The sequence below is a fragment of the Tachypleus tridentatus genome, chromosome 1, assembly GCF_004210375.1.
Source record: "Tachypleus tridentatus isolate NWPU-2018 chromosome 1, ASM421037v1, whole genome shotgun sequence".
Lineage (NCBI taxonomy): Eukaryota > Metazoa > Arthropoda > Merostomata > Xiphosura > Limulidae > Tachypleus > Tachypleus tridentatus.
In genome coordinates, this window is record NC_134825.1 from 48133241 (window position 1) to 48149549 (window position 16309).

The window sequence follows — 16309 nt, forward strand, 5'->3', positions numbered from 1 at the left end:
TATTGGATGGAGCTGGACCAATCATACAAGTCCTCATATGTAAGTGGTCCATCTATCCTTCTCCTACCATGAATTACACAGTTTATTCCCAGTGTTGCCTGGTTCTGGACTGGAGTTAAACCAGTACAATGCTGTCCACCTTTCTGCTGTTGTCCAGATGTCAGTTCTGTGGAAGAACAAGTGTTGGTTGTGTTGAATACGCATGCATGATGATGTGGATCCTTGGAATGAAAATATATCTTTCAGTTCCCGTGTCTGAGGTGAACAGTAGAGGACCCTCTTCTTACCATTGGCTGGGTATTCACATCACTGTACAGTCGGTGTTGGTAGAAGTAGAACTCTTCATTATTGTCTGCTGAATCCTAGCCACTCTATACCAAGGATCCCTTCATTTAAAATAAGGGGTTTGTTCAATGATTTCACCCTTATTGCAACATATCAATTTCATGGGCAGAAATGGCTCATAAGTGATGTGGTCTTCCATTGGTGTGTTTTATTAGATAATCTTTGTTCAAACCCCCATGGGAATTTTCTAAAGGGTGCTTATCTAGGTGATGTTAAACCAGTCTCTCCACCAGTTTAATGTGGTATTCTAGCTGTTATAGGAGAAGTAGTAAGATATTGTATTGGAAGTTAATATTTTCCTGCACTGAAAGTGTATTTCTAAGATACTCCTTCCTCATTTCTTACATCCTTCCAACTTCCATTGTCTTTTCCTTTTTATGTTGCTCAAGTTTAAGTTGAGCTGAGTATTTCTGAAAAAAATTCTGGTTTTACCCAAAGGTATTAAAAGTAAATGATTGAATTCAATGTAAAGCATGAAATTCATATTAACATTCTCCATACTTCGACCAACCTTGTAGCCATAAGTTTCCATGCTATTAACTTTGTTTTATGTACCGTTACAAAATTAAGCAATCTTTCAGTGAACATTACAAGTCTTTTGTACACATCACATCTGATTTCCTAAGTTTTTTTGTGGTTTTTTTTTTTTTATAAAGATTTGATAGTGAATACATGGTCAAGACTGGTTACTTCAAGTGCAAAGTGATTTTCATGCTGAGATTAAAAGTACTTTTCTTCATTGTAAAAAGTTTAAGTTTCATTTGTTTAACTTCTAAAACCTCTTAAATAATATCAAATGTTTTTCTTCAGTTAAAATAGCTATTTTGTTTTCTCTCTACACAGATTCAATTTATTTGGCAGACCTTTTAGCCACCATAAAAAAATTATATATTTTAATATTTCTGTATAAAATTAAGAACTTACAACTTGTATGTTATTAAGATTTGGTTTATTAACTGTTTTTATGCCAGAATTATTTGAATAAATTGATAATAAAATAAATTAATTTAATTTTGAATGAATGTAATTGATGAAAGGTCATGGCATACACACTTTGACCTATCTGTAGCAAGAGGATTAATAAAATATATTTGAATTATTACTTAAGAGACAGCTCACTTGTGTAATAGGAATCATTTTATTGGTGGCTATCATTTTTGCTGTTATGTTTGGGAATCCTGAAGTAATTAGTAACAATCAGTTGTAAAATTGATTTTCTGACTGCTGTTTTTTAGTTGTTTTCCTTTTTCTTCCAATAACAACAGAGCTGTACTTTGAATTTTATGTATAATAAATTTACTTGGTTTATGCCTTTAATAGTTTATTTCAAAGATCTTAGTATGAATTCAATATATATATATAAGCATTGTTGTTGTTGATAGGAAAAAGTCAGTGCGCACCTCTTCGTCGTCTTCAACATCGTCATCATCGAGGTCATCGTCTTGTTCATCTGATAAAGCTGGCATGAAAAATAAGAGATCTATTTACATAGAAAAGGACAAAAATAGCAAACAAAAAGTACTAAAAGAAAACTTTATTAGCATTTTACTTATTGCTTTTTAAATTAAATGTTTAGATAATAAAGCAGCTACAGAAATTTATTAATCCTTTGGTTACCAGGTCTTTACATTGTGGTGATGTAATATAACTCTCATCATATTTCACTCCAAAAGTAAAGTTAGTGAATTAAATTGTTTGAAGCTTGACAGGAACTATTCTTAAGGCATGCAATTTCAGAAAAATAAAGCATCTAATTTTGTTTTTCTCGACTGACACTTCATTATTTATTGTCATTATTTGCACTAAGATGCTGAATAGTTAAAGTGTGAAGTGATTTTTGTGTTAAGTACAGATATATTTCTGAGCCATACAGTTTTAAATTTCATTTGCATAACCTCTAGAACCTTCTTAATGAATACCAAAAGTTTTTTTAATGTAGGTATTATATTTTTTTCATTTTCTATACCATATCAATAACTATAGTTATCGTTAATGCACAATACAATAAAATGTCTATTCCTTAATTGTAAACATGTAAATATCTTTCAACTATCCATAAAATATTTGTAAAATATCTTTGTATTACATGCATAATTTCACATCATTACACTTTTCACTGATATTTTTTTACACTTGTCAATTACTCTTTTGTTATTCATCTCAGTGGTCAACAGGTGCGCCAGGGTTATATAACTCATCAGCAGAGATACTTTAGCCTTTGGCAAAATGTTTGTGTGCTTGCAGAGTGAGGCAAAGTTGGGGTTATACTTCAAAAAATTATTGAACATTTCAAATATGAATTTTGTAACAGATAATATATAATTAGCTAAAATATAAAAGTAAAACCTAAATACAATTTAACTATCAAACTAATATGTATCAAGGTTACAAAGAATGCTAGGTATTGACAAGGGCAAAATTGCAACAATACTAAGAGTGACTTGAAGCACTTAAGGAATTTTGCACACCAGTTTTAGAATAACTGTTGAGAGATTGTAGTTAAAATTAATTTTTTCTTTTGGTTATAAATACGTGTATGAAATAAATACATGCAACTCTCAAATCTAAGTTTAAAATGTGGGTATGTCTACTGTCAAGGAATGGTAATATTTATTTCTCGTGTTCTGAATTGATCAAAATTAACGTTATGAAACTTGAACTAGCAAATACCTCTGTAGGAGTAGAATTCAGACTAGGCATACATGTACTATTGTTTAAGTAACAAAGACAAAAAGTTTAGATCTGGGAACAAAACTGAAGTTTACGTATTTTTTTTTAAGATTTCTTTTAAAATAAAGGAATTAAAACTTAGTTTATTTAAAACATTGAATTGTGATGTACGTGGTGTAAGCAAACAAAAAAATCTGTGCAGTTGTACATGTTGAAAATCATTTTCCAATGTGAATACCTTTTTTATTGCCAAACAAATTTTTCCCTTAAACTATTTTGTTTTTATCTCTCAAAACTATTGAAGTAGATGGTCTTTAAAAAAATAAGCAGCAATAAAAGGATTGAGTTTGTTACTTAAAGGAATGAAATCAGAATTATAGGTCATGGTGGTAGCTACGTTTATAGCATTGATAAATATTTTATAGCAAACATTCATTGATTAGAACTTTTTTCAACTTGGGACATGATATTGGTTAAAACAATGTGGCCTAGCTAGAAACTGCGTATGTATCTATACATGTTTTCACCCTGTAGTTTTAATACTCTAAGCCAGCTGTTTTTAATCTGAAGGATAAAAAAACTAAAAATGCTTCACTATTAACTTAGGTAAAGCCGTGGTACAGATTTTAGATGGATAGCTTAAATGACTTTTTGTATAAGCATGTGCAAAAAATTGGGTCAAATTTTAGCAGATTTTGTTGAATAACTTCACACAGGTGATTTACATTTAAATCAAGTTTGTAAAGATCTAGTAGTGAACTAAATTTGAAAAAAAATTCATAAAGTTAATATTTTTTCTATCAAAGTTTCTGTACCTTAGTTACAAAGAAGACAAAAGGAAGCAAATCAAAATTGGAGATTTTATATCGTATTTCTTGATGTATTGCCTTGGAAATGTGTGATAGTTTGAATTACCACAGTCCAAGCTATATAACATGAAAAATTGCTTAATTGTCACTCAATTAATAACACACAATGTGTTGTGTAGGTTGTTTTGGCTGAACAACACACTACCATATGTCTTGATCTAAAGTTTCCTCAAGATTTGTGTTTGGTTACCAGTTTTACAGTTAAAGCAAATGTATTGTTAGAACCTATTATTTATTTATGTGTGTGATATATGTCAAAATAATCTAATTATTTGTGTATTATGTTTTATGCAGAGTTACGTTCATTTATTTTATTTTAAAGGATACAAACGGCAATTTATTATTTACAGAAATATCAGAATTGATGTAGCCAGAAAAAAAAGGGTTTTGGAGTGTAGTATCAAAGAAAACAGGTAGTGGGAGTGCAGAAACATTTGAGTGCATAATTGTAACCAAACTGTGACAATATTAATTTGCACGGTTAGTGAAAGTCTCTTCCTCTGTGAGATTCTATAGTTTAAATTTTAACTAACAGATCTCTTATCTGGTTTTTGTTAAATATAATATTTCTAAATTTCTATTGTGCTCATTACAACAATTTATTTTTATGGTGAAGCTGCTGTTTAAATACAGACTTTCAACTGGGAGATCTACAAGGAGCTGTGAAAGAATGTATAAAACATAGTTACAGAGTAATGTCTATATAGGCTAATAACTAGTTTGAGTTCATAAGGAATTTACTCCAGTTCAGTGGGTCTGTGGAGTTCAAAAGTTTTAAAATCTAAGATATTGGGAATATTGCTTACAGGTTGCAAAACAGATGAGAAACATAACTTTGCAAAACACATCTCATATTTTTAAAATAACATAGAAAACATTATTGTGTGCAGAAGTGAGTATTTTCATGTTATTCATCCATCATTTACACAGCCTATCAATCACACTCCAGAAAGAATTGTCATTTCATTAAATACAAAAAAATGAAACAAAAGGTATAAGATTACAGTTATTATATACCGCAGGGTTATTTGAATGTAGCATCATCAAGATGTTAAATAGTTGTTTTCAGAGGTATCTTTTCACTTACAGGTGGGATGTGTGAATATAAATGTAAGAGTTGTAAGCTGTAACATCATGTTTGTATTTAAACTAGGTTTCTCCATTGAAGGAAAAAGAGTTACCTACTGTGGAAATTGAACAAAAGAAAGGATCTCTACAGAACAAACGTCACTATCGTTCTCATGAAAATCAAGAGTCAAGTAGTTCTGAAAATGAATCTGCAGTCAGGAAATCAGTTGATGATAATATCAAAAGAAAAGATGTGAGTAATTTCAATAGCAAACCTCTTAAGTTCTAGAAAACTATGCCCTTCAATACAGTTGCTTTGTAACTGTGGACATAAGAAGTGGTATTCTGTTTGTATGTGTAAACACGAATATTAGATAGATGTAGTGAGATTTTTGTAGTGAAAAGTATTTTAATTTTAATGGACAAAACAACAGATTCCTGAAAAATAGTGTATCACATTTGTTTAAAATCTGTTTTTAAGTTTTAGTGATATAATTAATGAAGAAAAATGACCCTCATTGTTCCAGACTTCCAGATTTTACTTCTTTTTTCTTAATCTCCAACTAACAGATGTTTAGGTCACTTTGAGACCACAGTTTTAAAGTTTTACTAGAAAAAATAGTTCCAATTCTGTTTTAGCAATTTAGTCATAAAAATACTGCAAAGTTAATATTTTAGTATTATACAGGGTGTTCGGAAAGTCACTATGCACTTGTATATTTATTAACAGGCATATTTCAATATAGAATACAGGAGGTAAATATGAATGACAATTATAAACAATGTTGAAAGTGAGCCCTGTTGGCATCAATACAGGCCTGGATCCTTCTTATTTTGTTTCTAAACACTGCTATCAGTTGCTGGCTTGAAATGGACTGAATGAATGCTGTTATCACTGCTTTTAAAACTGCACAGTGACTTTCTGAACACCCTGTATAATGTGTGTCGAGGGTATTTTATAAATACATATACAAAATGTGTTCAAGCCAAGCTTTCATTTCTGCCATTTCTAGTTCTTATGCTTCTTAACTTTTTTTACTGGTTCCTGAGGTTATGTTTATTTCTCCCAATCTAATATTATTGACCAAACACATGTTCATTGAACTGTCTAGAGGGATGTTGAAAACTTTGACTGGTTATCAGCTTTTAAGTAAAATAAACCTGAGAGGCAGTAACTGTCAAAAGAGGAGATGCAATTTTTTAACAGAATTTAATTTAAATTTTCATGGTGTTCTCTGCATGTTATTTGTGCTCTTAGAAATTTTAAAGTTGGATATAGTTAAGGGTAATGAAGATATCTCGAGAAAATATTGAAATACTTCCCAAATAGCTTATTCTTATCTTTCCTAAAAATGATTTTATATTGTGGCTGTGTAGAAACTAAAGTATTTTTTGTGGCGAAACTTTAGGTAAGGATGTTGAGGTGTAACAAGTATGGTAAATAATGGCTACATTGGCAAACAATTTTTTGAATATATTATTAAATATATTGTTCAAATACTTAAGTACAATAACTTATTTATTTATAACTATAGTATATTACATATAAATTAATCTCACTTACTCCAGAAATCTGTTAGTCATAAAAACATTTCTCTTATCTTGTATCACTAAAATAAAGTAATCTGTACAATTACAAAGGGATAATACATGAAGTGAAAGTCAAAAACAATAGAAAATATAAGACAAGAAAAGAATCTTTTAAGATAAACTTCTGTGTAATTAACTAGATTTTTTTTGTATGTCTGAATGATTTATTTCAATCTAAAAGATGAATATGAAACGTTATAATTTTATTCTTGTGTGGTATTAAGTTATTTATTCAGTTGAGTTTAAAACCAACAAAGTTATCTTTTTTGCTTTAAATGTACTTGTAAGCAAAATGAATTTGACTTTAGCATTCATGGATTGATTGAGAATCAAAAGTTTAGATGTATTTGAGTTCTATTTATCAAAAATTGGTTATGAAACTTACATTAAAATAGGGAAGATACTTTAATTTTGTATTACACTTGTCATATATGTACTAGTTAATATTTAACAGATTTTAATATCACATTATATGTATATATTAGTTTATATAGCTTATGGTGGCCTCTGAAGATTTTCAGTGACGTAATGCTCTTCAATTTTCTTATCACTAAGTACTTTAGTTCAGGTGTACAAGATCATATAAGAATTTGAAAAGACAGAAATTATGTTGAGGTTTAAGTATTGTTATGACTTTGGTTCATATTTTAGGATAAACCCAGAAGAAGAAGAAGATCATCATCTTCATCTTCTCGTTCACAGTCTTATTCTTCAGATCCTGGAAGAAAAGGTCGATCTAGTTCTTTTTCAAGAAGAAGAAGGTAATTTTAGCTGTGCTGGAAAAGCAGTTTTATTTATTTCTTCATTGATAACTGTAACACCCTCTATCATTTAATGCTTAAATCTATCTTTATGGTATTACTGTATTAATGTTTCCCATCTCGTATTCTGGGTTTTTATTAATATCGATTTCATCAAATGTTTTGTTAGAGATTCATCACCACAACGTAGATATCCTCCCTTCAGAACCCAACAACAGTTTTATAACAGAAGACAGTCATCAACTTTTGGTCGATCTCATCACCAATTGTCACCAGAAAGAAACAGACAGAGTTGGCCTAATTCTCGCCCGTATGACAGAAGACCAGTATCTCCTGTGCATAAAGACTTGGAGCAATTGCGAGAGCGCATGAGGGAACGAGAAAAAGTTGAAAGGGAAAGAGCAAGAGAACTAGCAGTAAGGGATCACACAGAGAGAAGGAAGGAAAGAGAATGGGCAAAAGGAGCATGGGAGAAAGAAAGAGAAGCAAGAGAGAGGAGTAGAAAACTACGAGAACAGACTCAAGAGAGAGAGCAGAATCTTTCTAGAGAACTATCTTCCCAAGAGAAAGGAATAAGTTCACAAAGCAGAATTGATAGTTGTAAGCATTCCTTTTAATTAAATGCAATGAATAAGTTTAAAGGGTATTTGACTTGTTGGGTTAATAGTTTTCATATTTAAACTAGTTTTGTTCATGTTGTACCAATTTGTGTAGCATAAAATTGTTGCTAATAATTCATATTTTAATGTTTTTCTATTTCTAATTTTATAAGAAATCCTGAATTTCCTCTCATGTGTGAAATGTGATATTTGCTCTATTCAGCATGAATCTAAAGGTAGGAAGCATCTACAAATGCTACAGGCACAGCAGTCTCCTTTCTTTTGTGTTTTTGTTCCTGGCAAAGAGTTTTACAGATTGCCTTTATAAGTATATTTTTCCAATCAGAGGACAAAGCTTTCTTAGATTGTATTATTAAATTAAAATCAGTCTAGCATCTCCAATCCATTTTTCAGCTCTGATGTTGTTTTTTTCTAAAGTTGGATTGTTTTTTTACAACTGTGGATCTTAAGTATGAATAGATGTGTACTGTTACAAGGCTAAAGACACTTAGGATAAATTAATGTTATTTTATGCAACAATTTGAAGTCATTTTAGAAAGAAGAATCGAGTAATTTAGATTTAAGTTTGTTTTTGTGGTTTTAGAGATTATGCAAATGAAATTTGATATTTTTGAGATGAAAACTAATCTTAATATTGAAAATCACTTAGCACTTGGACTAATATGTAGAAATACTGTATATATTCACAAATAAAGTTTCAGTAAAAATAATTCTTAAAAAGAATCTGTTTTTTGTATATGAAATATTTCATATATAAAGTGCATCACAAATGTTTCATTATACCTCGGGCAGTAAAATAGTTCACATTTTTTCCTGTTTAATCTCTCACTGCTCTAGAGTGATCATCTATTTTTGTTTTATTACAGCTTTGATCTAAAGTTACGCATGTTCTCTGATGTTTTGACACAAATTTTGTTATAAAATTTGTGTATTTCCTGTCTTCTGTCATAAAATGCTTTACATCTGTTATTACATTATTGTGAAATACATCATCTTTTATTGCTTCATTATACACTTCTGTGAAATAATTAAGATCTCCATTATGTTACCATCTCTGTGGTGTAAACTGTACTTCATACATGAAAACTGTGTACTGAGTGTGGTTACTTTTGCTTCCCTACTTTTACAAAGAGAGTATCTTGATCATATAGAAAGAAAGTCTGTTTTAATCAGAAACAATTGCATAATTAATGTTAATGTTCATTAATTATAAATTAGTCTTGGTTTTTAATTTTCAACTAATTACTTTACTAAAATATGTGTGGGGAAGTATAACTAAAATGGGAAAAAAGAGTTTATATCACTTATCAAAAATAAAGTGAAAACGTATAAATTTCTAAATTGAGACAGTTTTAAAGGTTTATTCATGCCAGACTTTTGTTTTGCTTCTAATTTCACAATGAACTTATGAAAAGTTTAGAGAAACCACCAAACTTGTGTAAACTGGCAGAAAAGGGATAACTTGAGTTAAATTACCTCAGCTGTGAAAATTATTAAGGATGTGAACTTAAACTTTATTTAATAAGACGTGAAAAGGTACTGAAGTTCTTAACTAATCGTTTCTACGTAGTATACAAACAACTGAAAATTGTTGGTGTCATCACACTTTCAAATATTGTATTTAATAGGTCCCCTCAAGTGTGGATCCCTGTATGTGGTGAGGGGACCTCCCAGGGAAGGTTCTATTCTTTTAGTTTACCTCCTCTGGGATCTTAACATCCACCCACATGTTTGCCATGCGTGGCAACTTGTGAAGGGAAGGAGAGGATCCTGGTGGTTGAGGGGTCCAACCCTAACACACCACTTTGGCCTTGAATTTCTATAGACTGGCAGCCTTGGTCCACTTGGGCTAGGGTCAGCCAAGTACCAGTGTTGGATGTTCTCAACAGGTGTTGTGGACATTGTATCTGATGCTGGTGTTTGGGTATAGTGCTCACAAAACCATGGCATTGCTGCAGTGCCCTTGTTTGACACTGTAGTGCATCCCCTCATAAGGCTCCATGGTGGGTGGGGTCAGTGGGCACCAAAAATTTTCCTTTTTTTCATTATAGATCCTCTAATTAAAAATTTTAAAATAGTGAAAAACAGTCTTTAGGTAAACGACCATGTCTAGAAGATTCTGAGCAGCAATCCTCACCATCTGCACCACCTGTTGTACCTCATTTTCTTATATTGCATTCACTTTCAGACAAACCTTTAGGATGTCTCCCTTTTTCAGTCAGAAGGGTCTAGAGGGACTTGCTGGCTCTCCAGAGTCAGTAAAGAAGTTTCGATCTGGTGACATTGGTGGAAACATCCACATCTCAACACGGTGAACTCCTCTTGCATTCAAAAGCAAGTGGGGATATACATATTGATGTTACACCTCATGCTACTTTGAATTTGTCACAAGGAGTCACTGTTGAGAGGGATTTGGAGAATATCCCAGAGTCAGAGATTCTTGCTGGTTTCTCCACCCAAGGAGCTTCTGCAGTGAGGCGTATATCCATTCGCAAAGATGGAATTCTCACATTTATGTCACCACGTCCACCTGCCACCATTAAGGCAGGTTATCTTAACTGCAGAGTATGGCCATACATTCCAAACCCTTTCTGATGTTTCCAGTCTCAGCAGTTTGGTCACTCAAAGACGTCATGTTATGGTTCCTTGGCATGTGTTCGTTGCAGTGGTAAGGACCATGATGCTTATGAGTGTGAAATGGACCCTCTTTGCATCAGTTGCAATGGCTCTCACCCATTCTACTTTTGTTCTTGCCCTAAATGGTTGGAAGAAAAAGAGGTGCAACGCTTGAAAACGATTCATAACATCACTTATTCTGAGGCTTGAAAATTGCTGTTCACCACCTCATCTTGGACGTATGCTGCTGCACTTCGTTTCACTACTACAGTGGGAGTGCAGATGGATCTCTGTGCCTCTAAAAGAATCATTCTTAAAACAAATGAAAAGTCTTTTGATCTCCATGGTTAAAAAGGTTTAAATCAACACCCATTTCTGTCCCTTGGATACATCTTTTTCTCCCACCCCACGATGCAAACCAATCATTCGTTTGTGTCCTCAATTGTTGGAATCCTCTTCCAACAGCAAAGGCCTGCCCCATTGACCTAGGGCAGGATCCATGAAGGTCAATAGAAAAAAAAGTGGTCATAAACAGAAGGGTCCTCCACCCAATTCACCTACACATAAATAAAAATGGCCACCTGGATACAATAGAACTGTCGAGGTTTATGTTCTAATTTGGATGACATCAAAACACTGATTGCTTGCTACCATCCTGTATGTCTCTCCTTACACAAAACATTTCTGAAACCTGCTGATACAGTCACCTTTTGGCAGTTTTCTCTGTACAGAAATGACAGGCTGTGTGATGGACCATTGCATGGAGGGGTGACACTGTTGCTTGATCGGCATGTGCCCACCCTGTCTTTGCCACTCAGCACGCCCTTGGAGAGACCGTACATCCATGTTTCCTTGGGTCATACCATTACTGCTTGTTCTCTCTACCTGTCACCTGGAGAGACCTATGATCAATCAGACCTTGATGCTCTCATTGAACAGTTGCCATCTCTCCTTTTAATCCTGGGGGACTTTAAAGGGCATTGTCCTCTCTGGAGAATTGCTGATGTTGATAGGAGGGGTCACTCCATAGAGCATATGCTCTCTGATCACAACCTTTCTCTTTTCAATACTGGTTCTTCTACTTATTTTCATGCACCTAGTCAGTCCTTTACTGCTGTTGACCTTTCAGTTGCCTCCCCTTCACTGTTTTCTCATTTTTCTTGAAGGGTTGACAGTAATCCATGAGGCAATGATCATTTTCCTATAATTTTGAGCAAGATTGGCTGTGGTCAATGCCACCTGACCAATGTGCCCCAGTGGAAGCTGGATCTAGCAAACTGGCCCTCTTTTACTGCTCTCCCAGAACTTGATCCTGCCATTGTCTGTAAGCCATCAATAAACGATTGTGTGGCAGCATTAACTGACTGTATTATACAAACAGCTACTCAGTGTATTCCTAAAACCTCATGTTTTCCACTATATGTGGTAGAATCCTGCTTGTCACATGGCACGGAAGGCTCAAAAATGGGCCTGGGATGCTTTTCGTAGGTATCCCACACTCTCGCATCACATTGTTTTCCAGCAGGCCCGTGCACATGCTTGGTGGGTAAGATATCAAATCTAGAAGGAATCTTGGATTAAGTTCACAACCAGCATATCTTCTACCACCAGTTCGAAAGTCATATGGGACAAGATTCGAGAGGTCAGTGGGCAGTATAATTTCATCCACCTCTCAATCTTACTCTCTGATGGCCAGGAAGTAGCTGATATCAAGAGCATAGTTGATATTCTAGGTGAAAACTTTTGCTGGGTATCTAGCACTTCTGCTTCATCCTCCACTTTTTTATTTATCAAAACTCAGGCAGAGCAAACACCTCTGTCCTTTCGAGCTGATTGTCTCTATGATTATAATCGTCCCTTTACACTGGTGGAACTCAAACTGGCCCTTCATCGGTCTGGTTGTACATTTTCTGGACCTGTGCACTATGAAATGCTGCATTATCTGTCTCCTGCTTCTCTTACTATTCTTCTGCTTGTTTTTAACTGGATCTGGCAGGAGAATGTTTTTCCTGATGCCTGGTGCCATGCTATTGTCCTACCTTTCTCTAAGCCTGGGAAGGATCCTAAGATTCCTTCAAACTACTGTCCAATTGCTTTGACGAGCTGTCTCTGTGAGACCTCAGAGAGGATGGTTAATGCTCGTCTCATTTGGTTCCTTGAATCAAACAACCTCCTCTCATCCACACATTGTGGGTTCCAACGACAGTACTCCACCATGGACCTTCTGATTCAACTCAAAATGTCCATCAGAGAAGCCTTTCTCAAACTGCAACATCTTTTATCAATATTATTTGACATTGAGAAGGCTTATGATACAACATGGAGGTATGGCATTTTGTGAGACCTCCATATATATGTGTTATGTGGCCACTTGCCCATTTTTATTATAAATTTTTTAATTGACAGGAGATTCCAAGTTCTTGTGGGTGCAACTCTTTCCTGTTCTTTTCTACAGGAACTTGAAGTCCCTCAGGACTGTTTTGAGTGCCACACTTTTCAGTATAAAGATTAATGCCTTCACTGAACAACTCCCTATTACTGTTTCAAACGGGCTCTATGTCAAGTACTTTCACATCTCTTGTCAGTCGTCAAATGTGAGGTATATTGAGCAGCAGTTACAGACTGCTCTCAGTCATTTACTGAAGTGGACCATGGCAAACAGTTTTAACTTCTCTCTATAAATCTACTTGCATGCACTTTTGCTGCTAATGGGGTATTTATCCTGATCCTGAACTCCATGATCGGCAAAGTTGTGCTGCCTGTGATCCCCAAGACAAAGCTCTTGGGGCTTATCTTTGACCTAATTTGACCTTTATACCACACATCAAGTAGCTACAGATCAAATGTACAAGAGCACTGAACATCCTCCATGCCCTTTCTTCCACCACCTGGGGAGTGGATCGACGTTCTATGGTAAAGATATATCATGCTCTTATTCGTCCGAAACTCGACTATGGATCACTGGTCTATGGCTGTTCCAGGACTTCAGCCTTAAAGGTGCTGGACCCCATTCATCATCAAGGACTTCGGCTCTGCACTGGGGCTTTCTGCATTTTCCCAGTTTAGAGCTTATACATAGTCTGGTGAACCTTCTTCCTTCTTTGCACCTCTGCCATTTGCAACTGTCTTTACTGTGTGCTTCATAACTTTATTCCTTACCAAAGCATCCCACCTGGGATTGTGTTTACCTTCTTTGGTGGCCATACTTTTTCAAAATAGATGATCTGTCATTGCTCCTTTTGGCCGTTGTATCCAGGTGCAGTTAGATGAATTGGGTCTGTCCTTGGATAACATTGCTGTATCCACTGGTCAGCCCATCCCACCATGGCTTCTTACAGTCTCTAAATATGACCTTTTCTTTAAGTCATCTGAGAAAAGCAGACATCCTGATTGAAAATGCTGTCTGTTCTTTGCTGAACATCTTTTGAACCATCCTTCCACTCCTATTTATGCAGGTGGTTCAAAATCAGGTGATGGTGTGGGCTCTACCTTGGTTTGTTGTGGTTCGGTTGTTGCGTGCAGAATCCCCTCTACAGTTTCTGTGTTCACTGCTGAACTATATGCCATTTCTCTTGCCCTGGATCACATAGAAGCTAATCAGTACTCAAACTGCACTATTTATACTGACTCGCTTAGTTTTTCTATTGGCCCTGGAATTGCTTCACGTTAGTTCACAACCTGTTCTTGCCAATATTCAAAACCAACTGGCCCAGTTATCTTTAACATCTACTTCTATCCAGTTTTTCTGGATACTGGGCCATGTTGGTATTTGTGGGAATGAGCTCACTGACACCGCAGCTAAATCTCTCTGCTCTGGCACTATTACTGCTGTGCCTGTTCTATACGTGGATTATGGTCCTTTATTCAAGACTCGGCTCTGTGCCAGTTGGCAGTCAACTTGGAATGAGTAACGTGACAACAAGCTTTTCCAAATAAAACCCTATGTTGGTCGTCTTGCTTCCATAAGGATCAGGAAGAGGAAGTTGTCCTAACTTGACTGTGCATTGGTCACAGTTTTTTAACTCATCGTTTTCTTTTATCTGGAACTGATGCACCATTGTGTAGTCTGTGTGATACTCAGGTCACAGTAAACCACATTTTACTTTTTTGCTGCTGTTATGACTCTCAACAACTGTGCCATTTTCACCATATTCTGTCGCAAGGTTTGTCCGTAATGTTAGACAGTGTTATTGGTGATGATGACACTGTCCACCTTGGAAATGTTTTTAGTTTTTTAAAGGCCAACAATCTTTTTAATGCCATTTAAGTTTTTAATTTATACGTTAGAACTTTTCTTAATGATATTTTCTTTTGGGAGTCATGGTCCATCCGATTTGATTTGAAATTAGAAAATGGCTGTAAAGTCAAATAACTCGAAACCAAGACTGGAAAGGTCAATGTTAGGTGACTGACAGTGGTTTTTGTACTTACCTGTTAGTCTTCCTGGCAAGTTATGATAATTACAGTTATGCTACAGATAGTTCCCTACAACTTGTATTACTGTAGTTTTTCTCTTAACATTGTAGACTAGATGTAAACATATGTTTTATGTCTTTTTTTTAACTGTTTTATTCTACCTTAGTTTCCTTTTATAAATTTCCTAATTTTACTTTAATTTTAATCTTTTACTGGATGTTTGGCACAGATAGTCTAGCTGCTTTGTGCCATAAAACACCAACCAACCAACCAATTTAGTAGGCCAAATTCATCTCTCCAATAAACTTGATCTTTCATTTAAAAAATTGATACAGCTTTAAACAAAAATAATTTTCAAAAAGTTATTTTCCTTTGTATTTATTTTAGTGATTTTGCATTCAGTGACACAATTACATTCATGTATATATTTAACATGCTAATGATAAAATCTGTGCTCATATGTTGTTTGTAATATTACATTTTAGATGAGAAGAGGAGACAACGTTCAGTATCGCCAATTCACAGAAGGAGAACATTCTCATCATCTGAAGAAGATAAACAAAATTCTTCCTCTCCAGAAGTTAATCAATTTACAAAATCTGGTTTTAGCCCTAGAAATCGTAGATCACTAGTTAACCAGAACTGGCAAGGAAATAACAGAAGGCAACAATCTTCATCTCCAGCCCATAAAAAAAACAGGTCTTTAGTTATTTAATTTCTTTTCCTAATGGTAATTTTTTTCGTAAATTTTTTCACATTTAGAAGTAATTTTTCCAGAAGATAATTGATTTGATGAAGAAAAGTGAAATTGATAATAATACGATCTTCTCTGGATTTTAGAAATACTGAAGATGGAATTTATACAAATTTCATTTTTCTATGAACTTGGGTAGTAAAAAAGATATTTTAAATTCATTACTGTGTGATAAACTGTTAATATACAAGAAAACATTATCAGAACATTATTTTGATTTTCTAACCAGGGAATCATCAGGATCACCTGAACCAATGAAAAAGAGACTGCAGAAAAAGAGATCCACTTCATCGACGTCAGGGTCTTCATCACCTCTACGTGTAAAGGAAAGAAAGAAACGCACTTCATCAGTATCTCCATCTGCTGAGAAACTCAAAGTATTTTTATTTATAATTTCAATTTAAAGAAACATTTCATTTAGATAAGTTATGTACTGTTTAATAGGGTTGTATTGAATGACAGTTCAACTCTAAAACTCTGCTAAGCAGATACAACTGTCTTTTTTGTTGATTCTATGTTGTCATTATCTTGTATTTCTTCCCACTAACATGTATAAGAAAAACCAGTCAATATTTTGGCTGTCTTCAAGTAAACAGTTGT

The 16309-nt window shown here is 34.3% G+C and overlaps 1 protein-coding gene across 2 annotated transcripts in view; it reads left to right on the forward strand.

Moving 5' to 3' along the window:
• Window positions 1–16309, forward strand: part of LOC143247785 (uncharacterized) — a 56101-nt gene that overhangs the window by 28683 nt on the left and 11109 nt on the right. For both annotated transcript variants that reach the window (XM_076496266.1, XM_076496275.1), the window contains exons 8-13: window positions 1728–1863; window positions 5038–5205; window positions 7194–7303; window positions 7473–7903; window positions 15441–15654; window positions 15939–16086. In XM_076496266.1, the coding sequence (XP_076352381.1) occupies window positions 1728–1863; window positions 5038–5205; window positions 7194–7303; window positions 7473–7903; window positions 15441–15654; window positions 15939–16086 (1207 nt within the window). The remainder of the gene's footprint in view (window positions 1–1727; window positions 1864–5037; window positions 5206–7193; window positions 7304–7472; window positions 7904–15440; window positions 15655–15938; window positions 16087–16309) is intronic.